Here is a 13,826-nt window from a genome sequence, read left to right as displayed (position 1 = left end):
GTTCATTCATCAGTACTGTCAACCTGTTATCATTTCTTACACCTTCCCCCTTGCTAACATTGAGTGCTTATGTCAACAATGTGCTTTATTCTTTCAGTTGATCCAATTCTCTTTGTCACGTGAATAAAACGTAGTTTGTTAAAATCAAACTGCGTGCATTATCCGTGGGTCTATGTTATTTTTCTTCCGGACTGATCAATTATTATCCATATCAACAAACTACAAACTCAATCATTTAAAGCTGAAAATACATTGCGTTTAAAGTTGCATCCTTCATGATACAGTCACAGGCTGTTTCAAATGAATTCACGTTGGAAACCGAGAGCTCTGCCTGCTGACCAAATTGGTAACCACCAACTTGGATTCTGAACCAAATAGATATAGTTTAAAACCATTTGGAATTGTGTTGTTATTTTGAACATAAAAGAGTCAGAAATCATGATATGACTGATGATGTTTGCCAGAACCGAAACTTGAAGACAAAACAGAAAAGGGACTTGGCTTTTCCTGGACCAAAATAAGTTGAGACTGGAAATCACCATGACCACATTGTAAGACAACAATACACTGAAATATGAACTGTTATAAGTATGTATAGAACGTGACCCATCAGTAGCCCAATTCGTTCACCAAGGTCATGGTCTTGCAGCCATGAAGTTCCACGATAGTACGTAAGATCCGCATGAGTCCAGTGAATCCGAGCGTCTAAAAAGCTTTACTCCAAAACACACCTTAATATCGATGGATGAAAAAAAATCAGTCTAAAAGTATCTCTGCGTTCTTACGAGCTGTGTGTTAAGCCCCCTAATTCCTGTTTACAAATAAACAGACTTCTAAAACTAATTTCTACAGGTTGTTAACCTCTGAACTTTTGATGGGCACTTTTTTTGGCCAATTGCGGCTTCGCTTCTTGATCCTCAGCCTGCATTAGCCTATACCGGTCTGTATTGCTAAAAAACGACAACGCCTCCTTTACCTCCGAAGAACTCTAGCCAATCATTACCGGTCAAATGATAATTGACACATTGTTTGGCCAATAAAATTCGAAGTATATCGATATGAAGATGTGTCCCATTGTATACATATTAAACCCCCAAAATAAGTGTTCGTAACGCCACCAGTGATATATTTTACGCACCATTTTTATGCAAACGTATACAGAATTGGAATGGACGCGGAACGATAATTTAAGCGTCTACAACTCTCGCAATGTCCAAGATAAAAATGGCCGAAATAAAATAAATATTTGCAGAGGTTTTCGAACTGTAAACTGGTCTTCTCCAAATAGGCACTTTTGGAAACATCTAAACATACCCGTAGAAAAATGTGTAAAATGCACTACAGTGGGACCTCAGTTATCGCGGTTAATGGGGACCAAAACCACCCGCGATCAGTGAAAATCTCCGACGTAGCGACACCCCTTTAAAAAAAAAAAAAAAAAAAGATCTCATCTCATTATCTGCACCGCTTATGCTTATTAGGGTCGCGGGGGGAGCTGGAGCCCATTCCAGCCATCTCCGGGCAGTGGGCAGGGGACACCCTGAACTGGTTGCCAGCCAATCGCAGGGCACACGGGGACAGACAACTCATTCGCGCAGTCACACCTAGGGACAATTTGGACCGGCCAATTCACCTGAAATGTATGTTTTTGGAACGTGGGAGGAAACCGGAGTGCCCGGAGGAAACCCACGCAAGCACGGGGAGAACATACAAACTCCGCGCAGGAAGTCTGGAACTGGATTTGAACCCACAACAGGTTCCCATGACATGAACTGTGCCGCACAAGCGCTAACCACTGCGCTGCTGTGCTGCCCTTGCTCCAAACATATAAAATAATTTTCTTTTCAGTTGACATACAATACATTTTAGAATATCAACCGTCACAATACATTTTACGTACATTTTAACAAGATACTTTTAACAAGTGATCGTGTAGTGGTTTTAACATTTACAATGAATTCAACACATTTTTTATTCTGAATTTTAACTAACATCATCCTTTTTATATATTTGAGAAAATAGAAATAATTACAATTACGAGTATAAAAACGGGAACAATTGACCTGCAATGAGCGACACAACATACACACACCATGTGGTTAGCACCTCCGCTGGTTCTCAACATCTATAAAGGGGAATTAGCATTTCAGTAGAGTACAACGTACGGCCAAACTAACATAAATGGCAGCAGAAACAAAACAGAAAGAAATCCCAAAATATTTCAGCTGGAATTTCAACACAACACAAGTTATTATGACACCCGTTACACAGTGTTAAATTTTAACTTCAATAGTGGTTTATTAATTGTTGTTTTTCAGAAACACTTTTTAGTTTTAAAATATTTTTAAGTTAATTTTCTGTAAGAAGAGCAAGTGTTGACGTTGAAAACAAAATGTTACCCGCATGAAAATCAGTTTTTAAATGAGCAGCTTGTGATTTCTTTTCAATGTACATACGTTGCTGTTGCCCCGACCAAAATGGCCGCCACCTAGGCACGTTAGTTGGCGGGCCGCTCCAGCACGCCGACCTATCCAGTCCTTTGTTTGTATCCGTGTCCCACAATCCTTTGTGGCGGCGTTTCGAATGAGAAGGTGTCATGGCTGCCGCACCACCGCCGAAAAAGAAATTTTCAAGAAAACTACCAAAAATCCTGTAGTCGACTTAAAACGACGTAAGCTCGACAGAAGTATCACTTTGCACTCATTTTCGAAGGTTTGTCCTTTTTACTCCCGAGTTGGAGCGACACCTCGTGGCGTTTTTTCGTTGAGCTTCAAACTTGGAGAAAATGTGCTCCAGTGGGGAAGGATCTCTTCAAGAGAAGCTCCGGGGAGTCAAAGAGGAGACCGAGCGAGAACATCGACGACCGGACGCTGTTTCCACCCATCTCGGGGCAGGTTGGTCATCTTCCCTTCTGCGACATCTTTGACATCAGTGGCGTTACCAGTGGGGGGTGGCCGGTCCCTCACCCACGGGCACGCTCTGCCCACCCAAAGAAAAGTGGATGTAGTAATGAGGGCAGTCTGGGCAGTGCATACGTCATCTCGTATATAATTGTGTAAGTCACCGGACACTAGCTTGGACTCTCCTGCCCCCTCAGCACACAGGGAACGCATCAGTCCCCACGGAGGGAGCAGCCCCTCCCATCATATTCCTTTGTAGTAGTTACAGGAATTCTGTCTTTTTATAGAGAAGCGACTCTTTAGGCTTGACTGACCAAAATTAGACAGCTCTTTTTGTCTCAGAAGCGGCTCTTTAGCTTGCTTTTGTTGCTTTAATGCATACATGACTAATTATTATCTAACAGTATGCACAAAATGACTTAAAAGGGGAAACAATACAGCAAAAAAACACAAAATAAACAAAATGGAAAAGGAGACCGTCCCCTTTTCTAAAACCTACATGAGGGCAAATAATACACAAATATTGTCAACACAAAATATATTTTATTCATATGCTATAGAATAGAAGTGTGTTTAAGGCCTATATTGAAACAGTTCCACTGAGGTTGCAGATCGAATCTCAGGGGACAGAGCATTCATCAGCACCGGGGCCCGGATGGAGAACGCTCTCGAACCTGCGGACCTCTTCTTGGCCCTTGGGATAAGTTGAGGGTTATGAACTAGGGTTTGAGCCCCATATTAGCGTTCTCAACTGAATGTAGCTTTCAAAAAAATAGAACCAGGTTTACTGCTGGAGTTACAGCTAGCGTAAGGTGTAAGGCTAAAGTTACAGTTTGAAACGGGGTTAGGTCTAAAGTTCGGGGTGAAGGGTTATTTGCTTGGGTTTTGGTTGCAAGTTAAAATTTTCTATGATTTTAGGGTTCCGAAACAAGGTTAGGGTCTGACCCTAAGGTTTAGGCTCCCGTTCTTTTAATCAGCGCATAAATTCCTCCTTCAATGGTCCTGGAGAAATTGGAAAATTGGGTTTAAAAGTCCTTAAACGGTGCTTGAATTCGGCCATGAAAAAGCGGCACGAACCCTGTATTTACACCAGTCCAGATACAACATGGACATACATTTTAATAGTATAACTCAGTGTTTCTCAACCCTTTTGAACCAAAGTACACTTTTATTTATAAAAAATGTTCCAAGGCACACCGTCCATCGAAAATCTTTGAAAATGAAGTTGTCAAATATTTCACTGTACTACCTCATAAGCAGATAATTAGGATATAAAAAGAAGAAAATAATACTTCAAATAAAAAAGAATGAAGTGCTTTGTTTTTATTTTTTACAGTGCAATCTTAAACCGCTTTGTTAAACATATTAAGCTATTAAATGTACTGTGCTACCTCAAGAGCATATTAGTACATAAAAAAGTATATAAAAATCTACTGCCACCTACTGATATGGATGACTATTACAGTTCCTCTTCTGAAGATTGCAAAAATACTGAATCATGGCCTGATTATTTGAAAAGATAAAATTGGGCAAATTGTATTATGCACTGAGGCCCTTGCAACACCCATTGTAATTAAGACGAATAAAATAAAACAAACATTTGTTTAAAATTGCCTCTTATTCGTGTAGTTTTTTTTTTTTTGCTTGTTTTAATTGTGTTTTTTTGACAACCTTGTCCTAAATTTGACATCCAAAGGCATTCAAAAAGTCTTGAATTTAACTTGCCTTAAGGTGTAGGAACCTTGTGGTGTGTTCTCTGTGTCCCTTTGTGTGTTTTTGTGAATAAAGGCGTCCAGAATAAATGCTATTTGACTTGTGTGTTGCAGACATCGGTGAAAAATGTCTTCCTACTGCGTGGCAGGAACCAGAGTTGCCAGGAGCTGTTTACAAGATACTCCGAGTTGTGTTGAACAGAGCAGGTTGGTCATTTTACTTTCTGCAACGATTTTATTTGGGAGGGAACGTAGTTGGGCGTTGCCCCCAAAAATGCGCAGAGAGGAGATATGGCAAAAAGGGAACGCTCCTTATTGCATTGCTCAAAATAACACGTGATGGTTGCCAGATGTCTACACACAATAGGCTATTGTCAATAGACATCTCGTATTTGGACGTCTACGTCCACCGTACTTTTCTTTCGAATACAGTCCGGGCTTCTGTCTCGCTCATTCTTTCGAAATACATACAGTGAATAAAATAAGTATTTGAAAACTCTGCTATTTTGCTTCATCTCCCACTTAGAAATCATGGAGGCGTCTGAAATTTTCGTCATAGGTGCATGTCCACTGTGAGAGGGATAAACTAAAAAAAAAAAAATCCATGATTTTCGAACAAATTATTTGTGTGATATAGCAGCAAAAAAGTATTTGAACACCTGAGAAAATGAATGTTAATATTTGGTACAGTAGCTTTCGCCTGCTATTAGAGGTCAAACGTTTCCTGTAGTCTTTCACCAGCTTTGCACACACTGCAGGAGATTTCTTGGCCCACTGACTCCTCCTCACAGATCTTCTCTAGATCAGCCACGTTTCTGGGCTGTCGCTGAGAAACACTGAGTTGCAGCTCCCTCAAAAGATTTTCGATTGGGTTCAGGTCTGGAGACTGTCTCGGCCATGCTGGAACATTGATATGGTTCTTACGGAGCCACTCCTTGGTTCTCAAGTTAAGTCACATTTATTTCTATAGCCCTTAATCACAAAAATGTCTCAAAGGACTGCACAGGATTACAATTACAAAATTGCACAATTACCTGATCTTAAACCAGCATGCGGGCAAGGAACAACTCAAAAACCTCAGTGTGAGGAAAAAAGAGAAACCTTGAGAAAGGACCCCACACGTGGCAATCCCCCTTCCTGGACTGACCAGGTTGAATCACAATTAGCATTACTGTACACATAATTGTAAACACTAGGTAAGATGTTGAAAATGTCCGGAAAGAGCATGACAGCAGCGACGCCCCCAGCCTGTAAACTAGTCCAGAAAGTCTATGACGGCCACGACGCAGTTTTTCCATCTCTGCCAGCTGGTCTATGCAGGCGTTCACATGCTTCAGGTCAGACGCTGGTCCGCTGACTCATCTCAAATCGTCCTCCTTCGTATCACCACCAGGCAGGCAGTCGGAAAAAGACAGGACAATACAGAATATGAGGTGGGAATCAATCATAAGCTTTGGAATAGAAGTGTATCTTAAGCCTCGATTTAGAAACTTCCATTGAGGTTGCAGATCTTATCTCCGGAGGCAGGGCGTTCCATAACACCGGGGCCCGGATGGAGAACGCTCTCGAGCCTGCAGACTTCTTGGCTCTCTGAGTCACAAGTAGACCGGCATTTTCCGAGCGCAGACTCCGTGCAGGAACATAGGGGGAAATCAAATCAGAGAGATAAGAGGGTGCAAGCCCATGCAAACATTTATATGTTAATAAGAGAACCTTAAAGTCACATCTTAAGTGGACTGGGAGCCAGTGCAAGTTGGCCAATACAGGAGTAATATGCTCAAACTTTTTGGTCTTCTCCTGGCTGCGTGCTTCGGGTCGTTGTCGTTTTGGAAGACCCAGCCACGACCCATCTTCAACGCTTCTTCACTCCGATTGAGACTGACTGTCATGTTTAGCTTTTCCCATTTTCTAACGATTGCTCCAACAGTGGACCTTTTTTCACCAAGCTGCTTGGCAATTACTCGGTAGCCCTTTCCAGCTATGCAGAGGTGTACAATTTTGTCTCTGGTGTCTTTGGACAGCTCTTTGGTCTTCGCCATGTTACTAGTTCACGTCCTACTGGTTGTGTGGGGTGGACAAGTGTCTTAAGCCAGCTGACGAACTCAAACAGGTTAATCTGATTGGGTCTACTGTTGGGAATTACCGTATTTTCCGCACTATAGGGCGCACCGGGTTATAGGGCGCACCCCCAAAAAATAGTTTTTGGTCCTATATCTTCCATAGATAAGGCGCACCGGATTATAAGGCGCTACAATGGGAACGTCGACAAAACAGTCAGATGATTCAGTCAAACTTCTTACCCCCTTAACATTCCCAAAGCTTGCAAAGAAGCAAATACGTGTCGTAGACACGTGCAGATGCGGTGTCCGTACGATGTCACTTAAATGCGTCATTTCAAATATCATTCGGAAGGTTGAAGTCTTGGGATTCAAGAAATGCCAACCATTCCTTAGTTTCTATTTTCTTTTTCGCTCGCAACTTTACTGTGCATATGACAATAAACACTTGGAATCGAGTTGAATTCACTCATCACAGCAACATCAAGATCGTTCTAAAACAAGATACCGGGAAAATATAAAGCCGCATAACTCACCCAAGTTCCCACTTTCAATAATGATACGCAATCATGGTCTTCTTACAACCGTGAGTGAAGTAAATCCAGGAGAGTAAATTATTTGCAAATACAGACTAATAAAACATGTTTCTTTATGGTGTACTTTAGCAAGCTTGCTAAACTTGCTACGCCATTGCTAAACTCGGCCAATTGCAGGGTTTGTTTTGGCCATCTAGCCTATTGGAGGCTCCGAATAACTTTAGCCCATAGCGATCGATTTAACTGATGATTGACACATCTTTTTCGGCCAATTTCAGGGTTTGTTTCGGCCCTCTAGCCTATCCGAGGCTCCGAAAAACTTTAGCCAATAGCGATCGATTCAAATGATGATTGACACATTGGTTAGCCAATGAAACGCCGGTATATAAATCCCAGCATACACCGTGGACTACTCCACGTTCGGGGTAAAATCGAGTCGGCGGCTGTTGAGTAAGTTGCGAGACCTTGCGAATTTAATATTGAGCCATATATAAGGCGCACTGTGTTATAAGGCGCATGGTCAGCTTTTGAAAAAAATTAAGACTTTTAGGTGCGCCTTATAGTGCGGAAAATACGGTAATTATCAAAGTGTACCGTTTACCAAATTGTTCAAATTAGTTATCTTACTCTATTAACCTAACACAACCTACATTCAGCCAAAAATTTAGGCGTGCTTGTTTCTTGAGGGAAAAGATTAACAAGAATGCCGAGATTTTCACACGGAGGCAGATTACATTTCATTAAAAATTTAACTAAGTGTACTCCATCCAAAACGGCCGAATTACTCCAATTAGTCTCGTTGGAGTCCCTGGGAAGCCCTCTTCTGAAGTCCTTCAGCTCTCTACTTATTGGCCATCTTCTCCCCGCACAATGGTGTGCCGACTCCTCCCATGGGGGTGCCAACAAAGCCCCTTCTGGGCTCCACCACCTCGCCGCGATGTCTGGAATGTTCAAAACAACACCGAGCGTTTCTACGTCATCAGGGCCTTGTTCTCAAAACAGCGCCGGCCGTCCTCCGTTAGAGTCCTGTTATCAAAATTCCCTAGTCAAAATATTCTGCATTTGGAACAGCGTGACCTGTCATTGAACTTAAGCCCAGTCAGTGAATATCTTGCATTTCAACTCAATAAATGTAACTTGTATTCAATCGTATAAAATCCTTCAATAGTCGAATGCATAAAATCCTTCACTACCTACGTTTTATATTGTGTAAATTAAAAAAATATTTAGAAGCACATTGGTCTTTGCAGCCCTCTGTGACTGTTTCTGATTAGTGCCAGACGTTCCTCTCAAATGGGAAGTGCTGATGCCAGCCGATGTTGGCCATATTGACTCATTTTTGAAGGCCTACAGAAAATCTAGCTCTGTCGCAATACAGGCATATGGCAAAATGATGCATTTCAAGCAGAACCTTCGCCACGGTGCTTTTTTCAAGTATTTATATTTTCGATACCTAGAATATCTAAACAATACTTTCCATAAACACAAGGGCGCTTTGCTTGAAAAATAACATTTGATTGGAAGAACACTAAATTTATGCATGAACTTTGCAAGAATTCTCAGCCCCTGATGTCTCGGGTGACGTGATCACGATTCAGGTCGTCATGGTGATCGCAGGGTCCTACGAAACGTCATCCCGACAAAGACCATTGGTCGTTTATTTTAGAAAGACTAAAGATTTGAAGCGTTAACAGTATGTACTTACATCTTTGCTTTTCTCGTCACACTGCGCTTACTTTGCATATACTCCGGCGCCTACTCTCTGCCATACAGAGTAATACGGCGAATGCAGGAACAAATCGCGGCACTAAGTGTTGACAAAAATCTCATCAAAGCTACTTCTTCCGTCTGGTGATTTAATCCCCAGAAGCTTCATTCTTAATGATCAGCAGCACCTAAACCTTTAGCATTTTTTTTTACGTTTTGGCACTCTCGGACAAGGTTCTGAAAACGAGTTAAGGGCAATACAAATAAATGTGACTTATGTCTTGCAGACGTCAGCCTAGAATATCTTCCTACTGCGAGGCAGGAATCAGAGTTGCCTGCCGTTAAAGTTGAGGAGGAGAAGGATCTGAAGCCTTATCACGTTAAGCAAGAGACAGAGGATGGGGAGCCTGTTCGCGTTAAAAAGGAGGACGATTCTCCAGTCTCGCTAGTGGCCGGGGTCTGTTCACCCGTCGAAGATCAAGATCAACCTGAAGATAACCCTTGGCAGGAGCCTCGAAGCATCAGCTCCCGTCAACACGTGGAAATGGATGACGACGACACGTCCCACTCTGCAAACGCTGAAAGCAACTCACAGTCGGAAGGTGGTAACACATGTTCTCAGTGTGGGAAAACGTTTCGACGCAAGTCTGATATGAAGTTGCATATGAAATTCCACACTGGGGAGAAGCTTTTTGCCTGCTTAGTTTGTGGTAAAACATTCACACGGAGTGTGGACTTAAAAATGCACACCAGAACCCACACTGGTGAGAAGCCTTTTTCTTGCTCAGTTTGCGGTAAAAGATTCACCCAGCGTGGGAGTTTAAAAAGACACACACTAACCCACACTGGCGAGAAGCCTTTTTCCTGCTCAGTTTGCGGGCAAAGATTCACCGAAAGTGGGAGCTTAAAAAGACACAGACTAACCCACACTGGCGTGAAGTCTTTTGCCTGCTCAGTCTGTGGGAAAACATTCACACATAGTGGGGCCTTAACAAAACACATCAGAACCCACACTGGCGAGAAGCCTTTCGCCTGCTCAATTTGTGGAAAACAATTCTCACAGAATTGGAACTTAAAGTCACACCAAAAAACCCACACTCATGAGAACCCTTTTTCCTGCTCAGTTTGCGGTCAAACATTCACCGAAAGTGGCAGCTTAAAAAAACATAGACTAACCCACACTGGCGAGAAGTCTTTCGCCTGCCCATTTTGTGATAAAAGATTCTCCCACAAAGGAAACTTTAAGTTACACACCAGAACCCACACTGGTGAGAAGCCTTTCGCCTGCTCAGTTTGTGGTAAACTGTTTTCTCAGAATAGGAGCTTAAAATCACACAAACTAACCCACACTGGCGAGAAGCCTTTTTCCTGCTCAGTTTGCGGTCAAAGATTCACTAAAAGTGAGAACTTAAAAATACACACAAGAACCCACACTGGCGAGAAGCCTTTTCCCTGCTCAGTTTGTGGTAAAAGATTTACCTTGCGCTGGGTCTTAAAACAACACACACTAACCCACACTGGGGAGAAGCCTTTTTCCTGTTCAGTTTGTGGTCTAAGATTTACCTTGCGTTGGGTCTTAAAACAACACACACTAACCCACACTGGGGAGAAGCCTTTTTCTTGCTCAGTTTGCGGTCAAAGATTCAGTGAAAGAGGGAGCTTGAAAGTTCACACTAGAACCCACACTGGTGAGAAGCCTTTCGCCTGCTCTATTTGTGGTAAAAGATTCACAGAGAACGGGAGCTTAAAAACCCACTCACTAATCCACACTGGTGAGAAGCCTTTTTCCTGCTCAGTTTGTGGTCAGAGTTTTACCATGAGTGGAAACTTAAAGAAACACATAAGAACCCACACTGGCGAGAAGCCTTTCCCCTGCTCAATTTGTGGAAAACGATTCTCATGTAATTGGTACTTAAAGTCACACCAAAAAACCCACACTGGCGATAAGCCTTTTTCTTGCTCGGTTTGCGGTAAAAAATTCACCCTAAATGGGCGATTGAAATTACACCAACTAACCCACTCTGGGGAGAAGCTTTTTTCCTGCTCAGTTTGTGGAAAACGATTTACGCAGAATGGGAGCTTAAAATCGCACCAAAAAACCCACACTGGCGAGAAGCCTTTTGCCTGCTCAGTTTGTGGTAAAAGATTCACAGAGAGTGGGAGTTTAACAAAACACATCAGAATCCACACTGGCGAGAAGCCTTTCGCCTGCTCAATTTGCGGAAAACGATTCTCATATAATTGGTCCTTAAATTCACACCAACTAACCCACACTGGCGAGAAGCCCTTTTCTTGCTCAGTTTGCGGTAAAAAATTCACCCAAAATGGAAGCCTAAAGAAACACATTAGAACCCACACTGGTGAGAAGCCTTCCGCCTGCTCAGCTTGAGGAAAATGATTCACCCAGAGTGGGGACTTGAGACACATACTTACCTACACTGGGGTGAAGCCTTTTTCTTGCTCAGTTAGCGGTAAAAGAAATCACCCAAAATGGACACTGAATTTACACCAACTAACCCACACTGGTGAGAAGCCTTTAGCCTGCTCAGTTTGTGGTAAAATATTCACACAGAGTGGGAGCCTAAAAAAGGCACAGTAATCCACTCTGCCGAGAACCCTTTCTCCTGCCTGATTTGTGGTCAAAGATTCACCAAGAGTGGGAGCTTAAAAATACACACCAGAACCCACACTGGCGGGAAGTTTTTCGCTTGCTCAATTTGTGGTAAAAGATTCATCGAGGTTGGCAACTTTACTAACCACGCTCGAACCCACACCGGTGAGAAACCTTTAACCTGTTGACTTTGTGCTGAAAAATTCATTCATATCGGCACTAGAAATTACACACAAGAAACCAACACTGGCAAGAAGACCTTTGCCTGCTTGGTTTGTGGTCAAAGATTCACTGAGAGTGGGAGCTTAAAAACATTTAATTGACCAAGTATCATACAGGTTGTCTATAGGAACATAACCGTCACAAAACCATTTCCCCTAACCTTTTTTTAACAACTGACTTTGCCAACACATCAAAAAAAAACACATTCATTCACAGGATGTGAGCAGACTCTCCTGTATAATAAAGATTTGAAACCCCAAAGTCTTCATATATATTCAAAAGATTAATGATTTGCATACGTGTCATGTTTCTTGATAGATGATCTATTTCATGGTGTGTCAGCATAAAACTTTGCCTGTTATCAACATTTATAATGATTATAATGATAAGATGGCCGACCTAGGTCCCCAGGGTTGGGGCCTGTTCTCACCAGAATCACAAAGCTTGGAGAGCCTGTAGTTCTCTCCATCCCTGTCGTCCGGATGAGAATAATCCCAGTGAACTCCAGCGGCAAAAGGGATGGGAACCTTTATTTCTTCATCTTCCTGGTTTACCTTGTGCTGCTTCTCACACACTCCTCCCCAGAGGGACTTTTTTTCGCAAAGGTACACAAGAATCGTTAATGCAACAACCTTTCTTTGGTGTTTTGGGCAAATATTCTATGTTGGCACGCTTGATCATTTAAATGAGTCTATTATCTTAAAACCAGATTCATGGATCAGTACTGTTAACCTGTTCCATCATTTCTTCCACCTTCCCCCTTGCTAACTGTAAAGGAAATTACGGTATTAGGGTTCCTTTTATACTATATTCTATACTTTTACTTTCATGCAGTTATGTTTACTGAATAATTGTACAGTTGAGTTTTCGAATTGCTTTTTGGAGCAAACGCCTCAAAGGTCAAGAGCATAAGCTTCCCAAGCCAAAGGTATTTTGTTTCTACAATTTGGAGGCGACTGGTGGGCTTCCTATCTGTTATCTAACAGGTGCACAGAACTCCTTTCGGCTGACCCGTATAACCCAAGGACAGGAGCATAAGATTCCCGAGCCAAAGGAACTTTGTCACTACAAAGGCCACTGGTAATTTTCTCAAGAATAAACTGCTGTGATGCATCATTTGTAATACTCGCACGCCATCTAGCAACCAACATTATACACTGCATTAAAATATGTGATTCCTGTCTAAAACAATCAGAATGCACTTATGTGCACGTGTTTTATTCTATCCTCCAATCAGAAATCTATGAAACGGTAAAAGAAAGAGGCTGACGCTTCAGTCCGTGGGATTATTTCATAGCAATCTAAGAACGCAATTTTGCCTTGTTTCAATGTACTTGCTTTTCTTTATTAAAGGAGTTTGTAACTCAAAAGTCTCTTATTTCATCCGGACTTGGTTTCGAACCTGACATATTACTGGCGCCCGACGTCGCATTTCAACACCCGGAGCTCTTTTTTTCGATCTTTGCTGACGAAGTGGACCCCGACTCCGAGCTGCCCTTCTAACAAGGTAGTTGCGTTTGAACTTGTATATTGATTTGAAATACATCCCCTGTCGACGTTGCCTCTTGTGTGCGTGGGTTTTCGGACGCGTGCACGACAGGTTTCGGGTTGTGGTGTTGCGTGTGCGGTGTTAAACGCGTGAGCGGCTTGGTGTGCGCTTGTCGTATCGGGTAATCAAGGTGGCCGCCCGTTGGTGTGCGCATTTGTGAGGGTCCCCAACATGAACAGTGGGGCACACATTGTTTCCAGAATAAGATCAACGGGGGGAAGAGCGATACCTCCAAAAAGTTAGACATTTATAACTTCCTCTAAGGTTATGAAAAGAAAACAAATTGAATTGGGTGGCCCCCCTACACTAAAATACCTTTAAAAGAGAATAAAATCAAATAACCGATCAAAGGTACGTTCAATTTATCAATCCAGAACGAACGGATCTAAAATACGGTTAAATCGTCGATTCCGAAAGAAAAGATGTAGAATACGTTTTTCATTGAATAATCAAGCGAAGTAAACAATAAACGTCGAATCCGTAGTCATTTTTAATGTACGAGGCGTTGCTCTGATTAGTAAAAGAATATGGA

At 42.3% G+C, this 13,826-nt stretch overlaps 2 protein-coding genes across 2 annotated transcripts in view; both read left to right on the top strand.

Annotated features, from left to right (window-relative positions):
• The window catches only part of LOC148368383 (uncharacterized), a 52,773-nt gene that overhangs the window by 9,248 nt on the left and 29,699 nt on the right, over nt 1–13,826 (top strand). The gene's annotated exons all lie outside the window — the stretch shown is intronic.
• Nucleotides 2,601–13,050, top strand: LOC148368386 (uncharacterized). The gene is made up of 3 exons (XM_088330409.1): nt 2,601–2,894; nt 4,727–4,819; nt 9,200–13,050. The coding sequence occupies exons 1-3, from the start codon at nt 2,786–2,788 to the stop codon at nt 11,299–11,301; spliced, it is 2,304 nt and encodes a 767-aa protein (XP_088186535.1). The 5' UTR covers nt 2,601–2,785; the 3' UTR covers nt 11,302–13,050.

Source organism: Urocampus carinirostris, chromosome 3 (assembly GCF_059441175.1).
Source record: "Urocampus carinirostris isolate Australia breed hairy pipefish chromosome 3, RoL_Ucar_1.0, whole genome shotgun sequence".
In the NCBI taxonomy this organism is placed as follows: domain Eukaryota; kingdom Metazoa; phylum Chordata; class Actinopteri; order Syngnathiformes; family Syngnathidae; genus Urocampus; species Urocampus carinirostris.
Note: the sequence above shows the minus strand (reverse complement) of the source record. Positions and strands in the feature narration are given on the sequence as shown.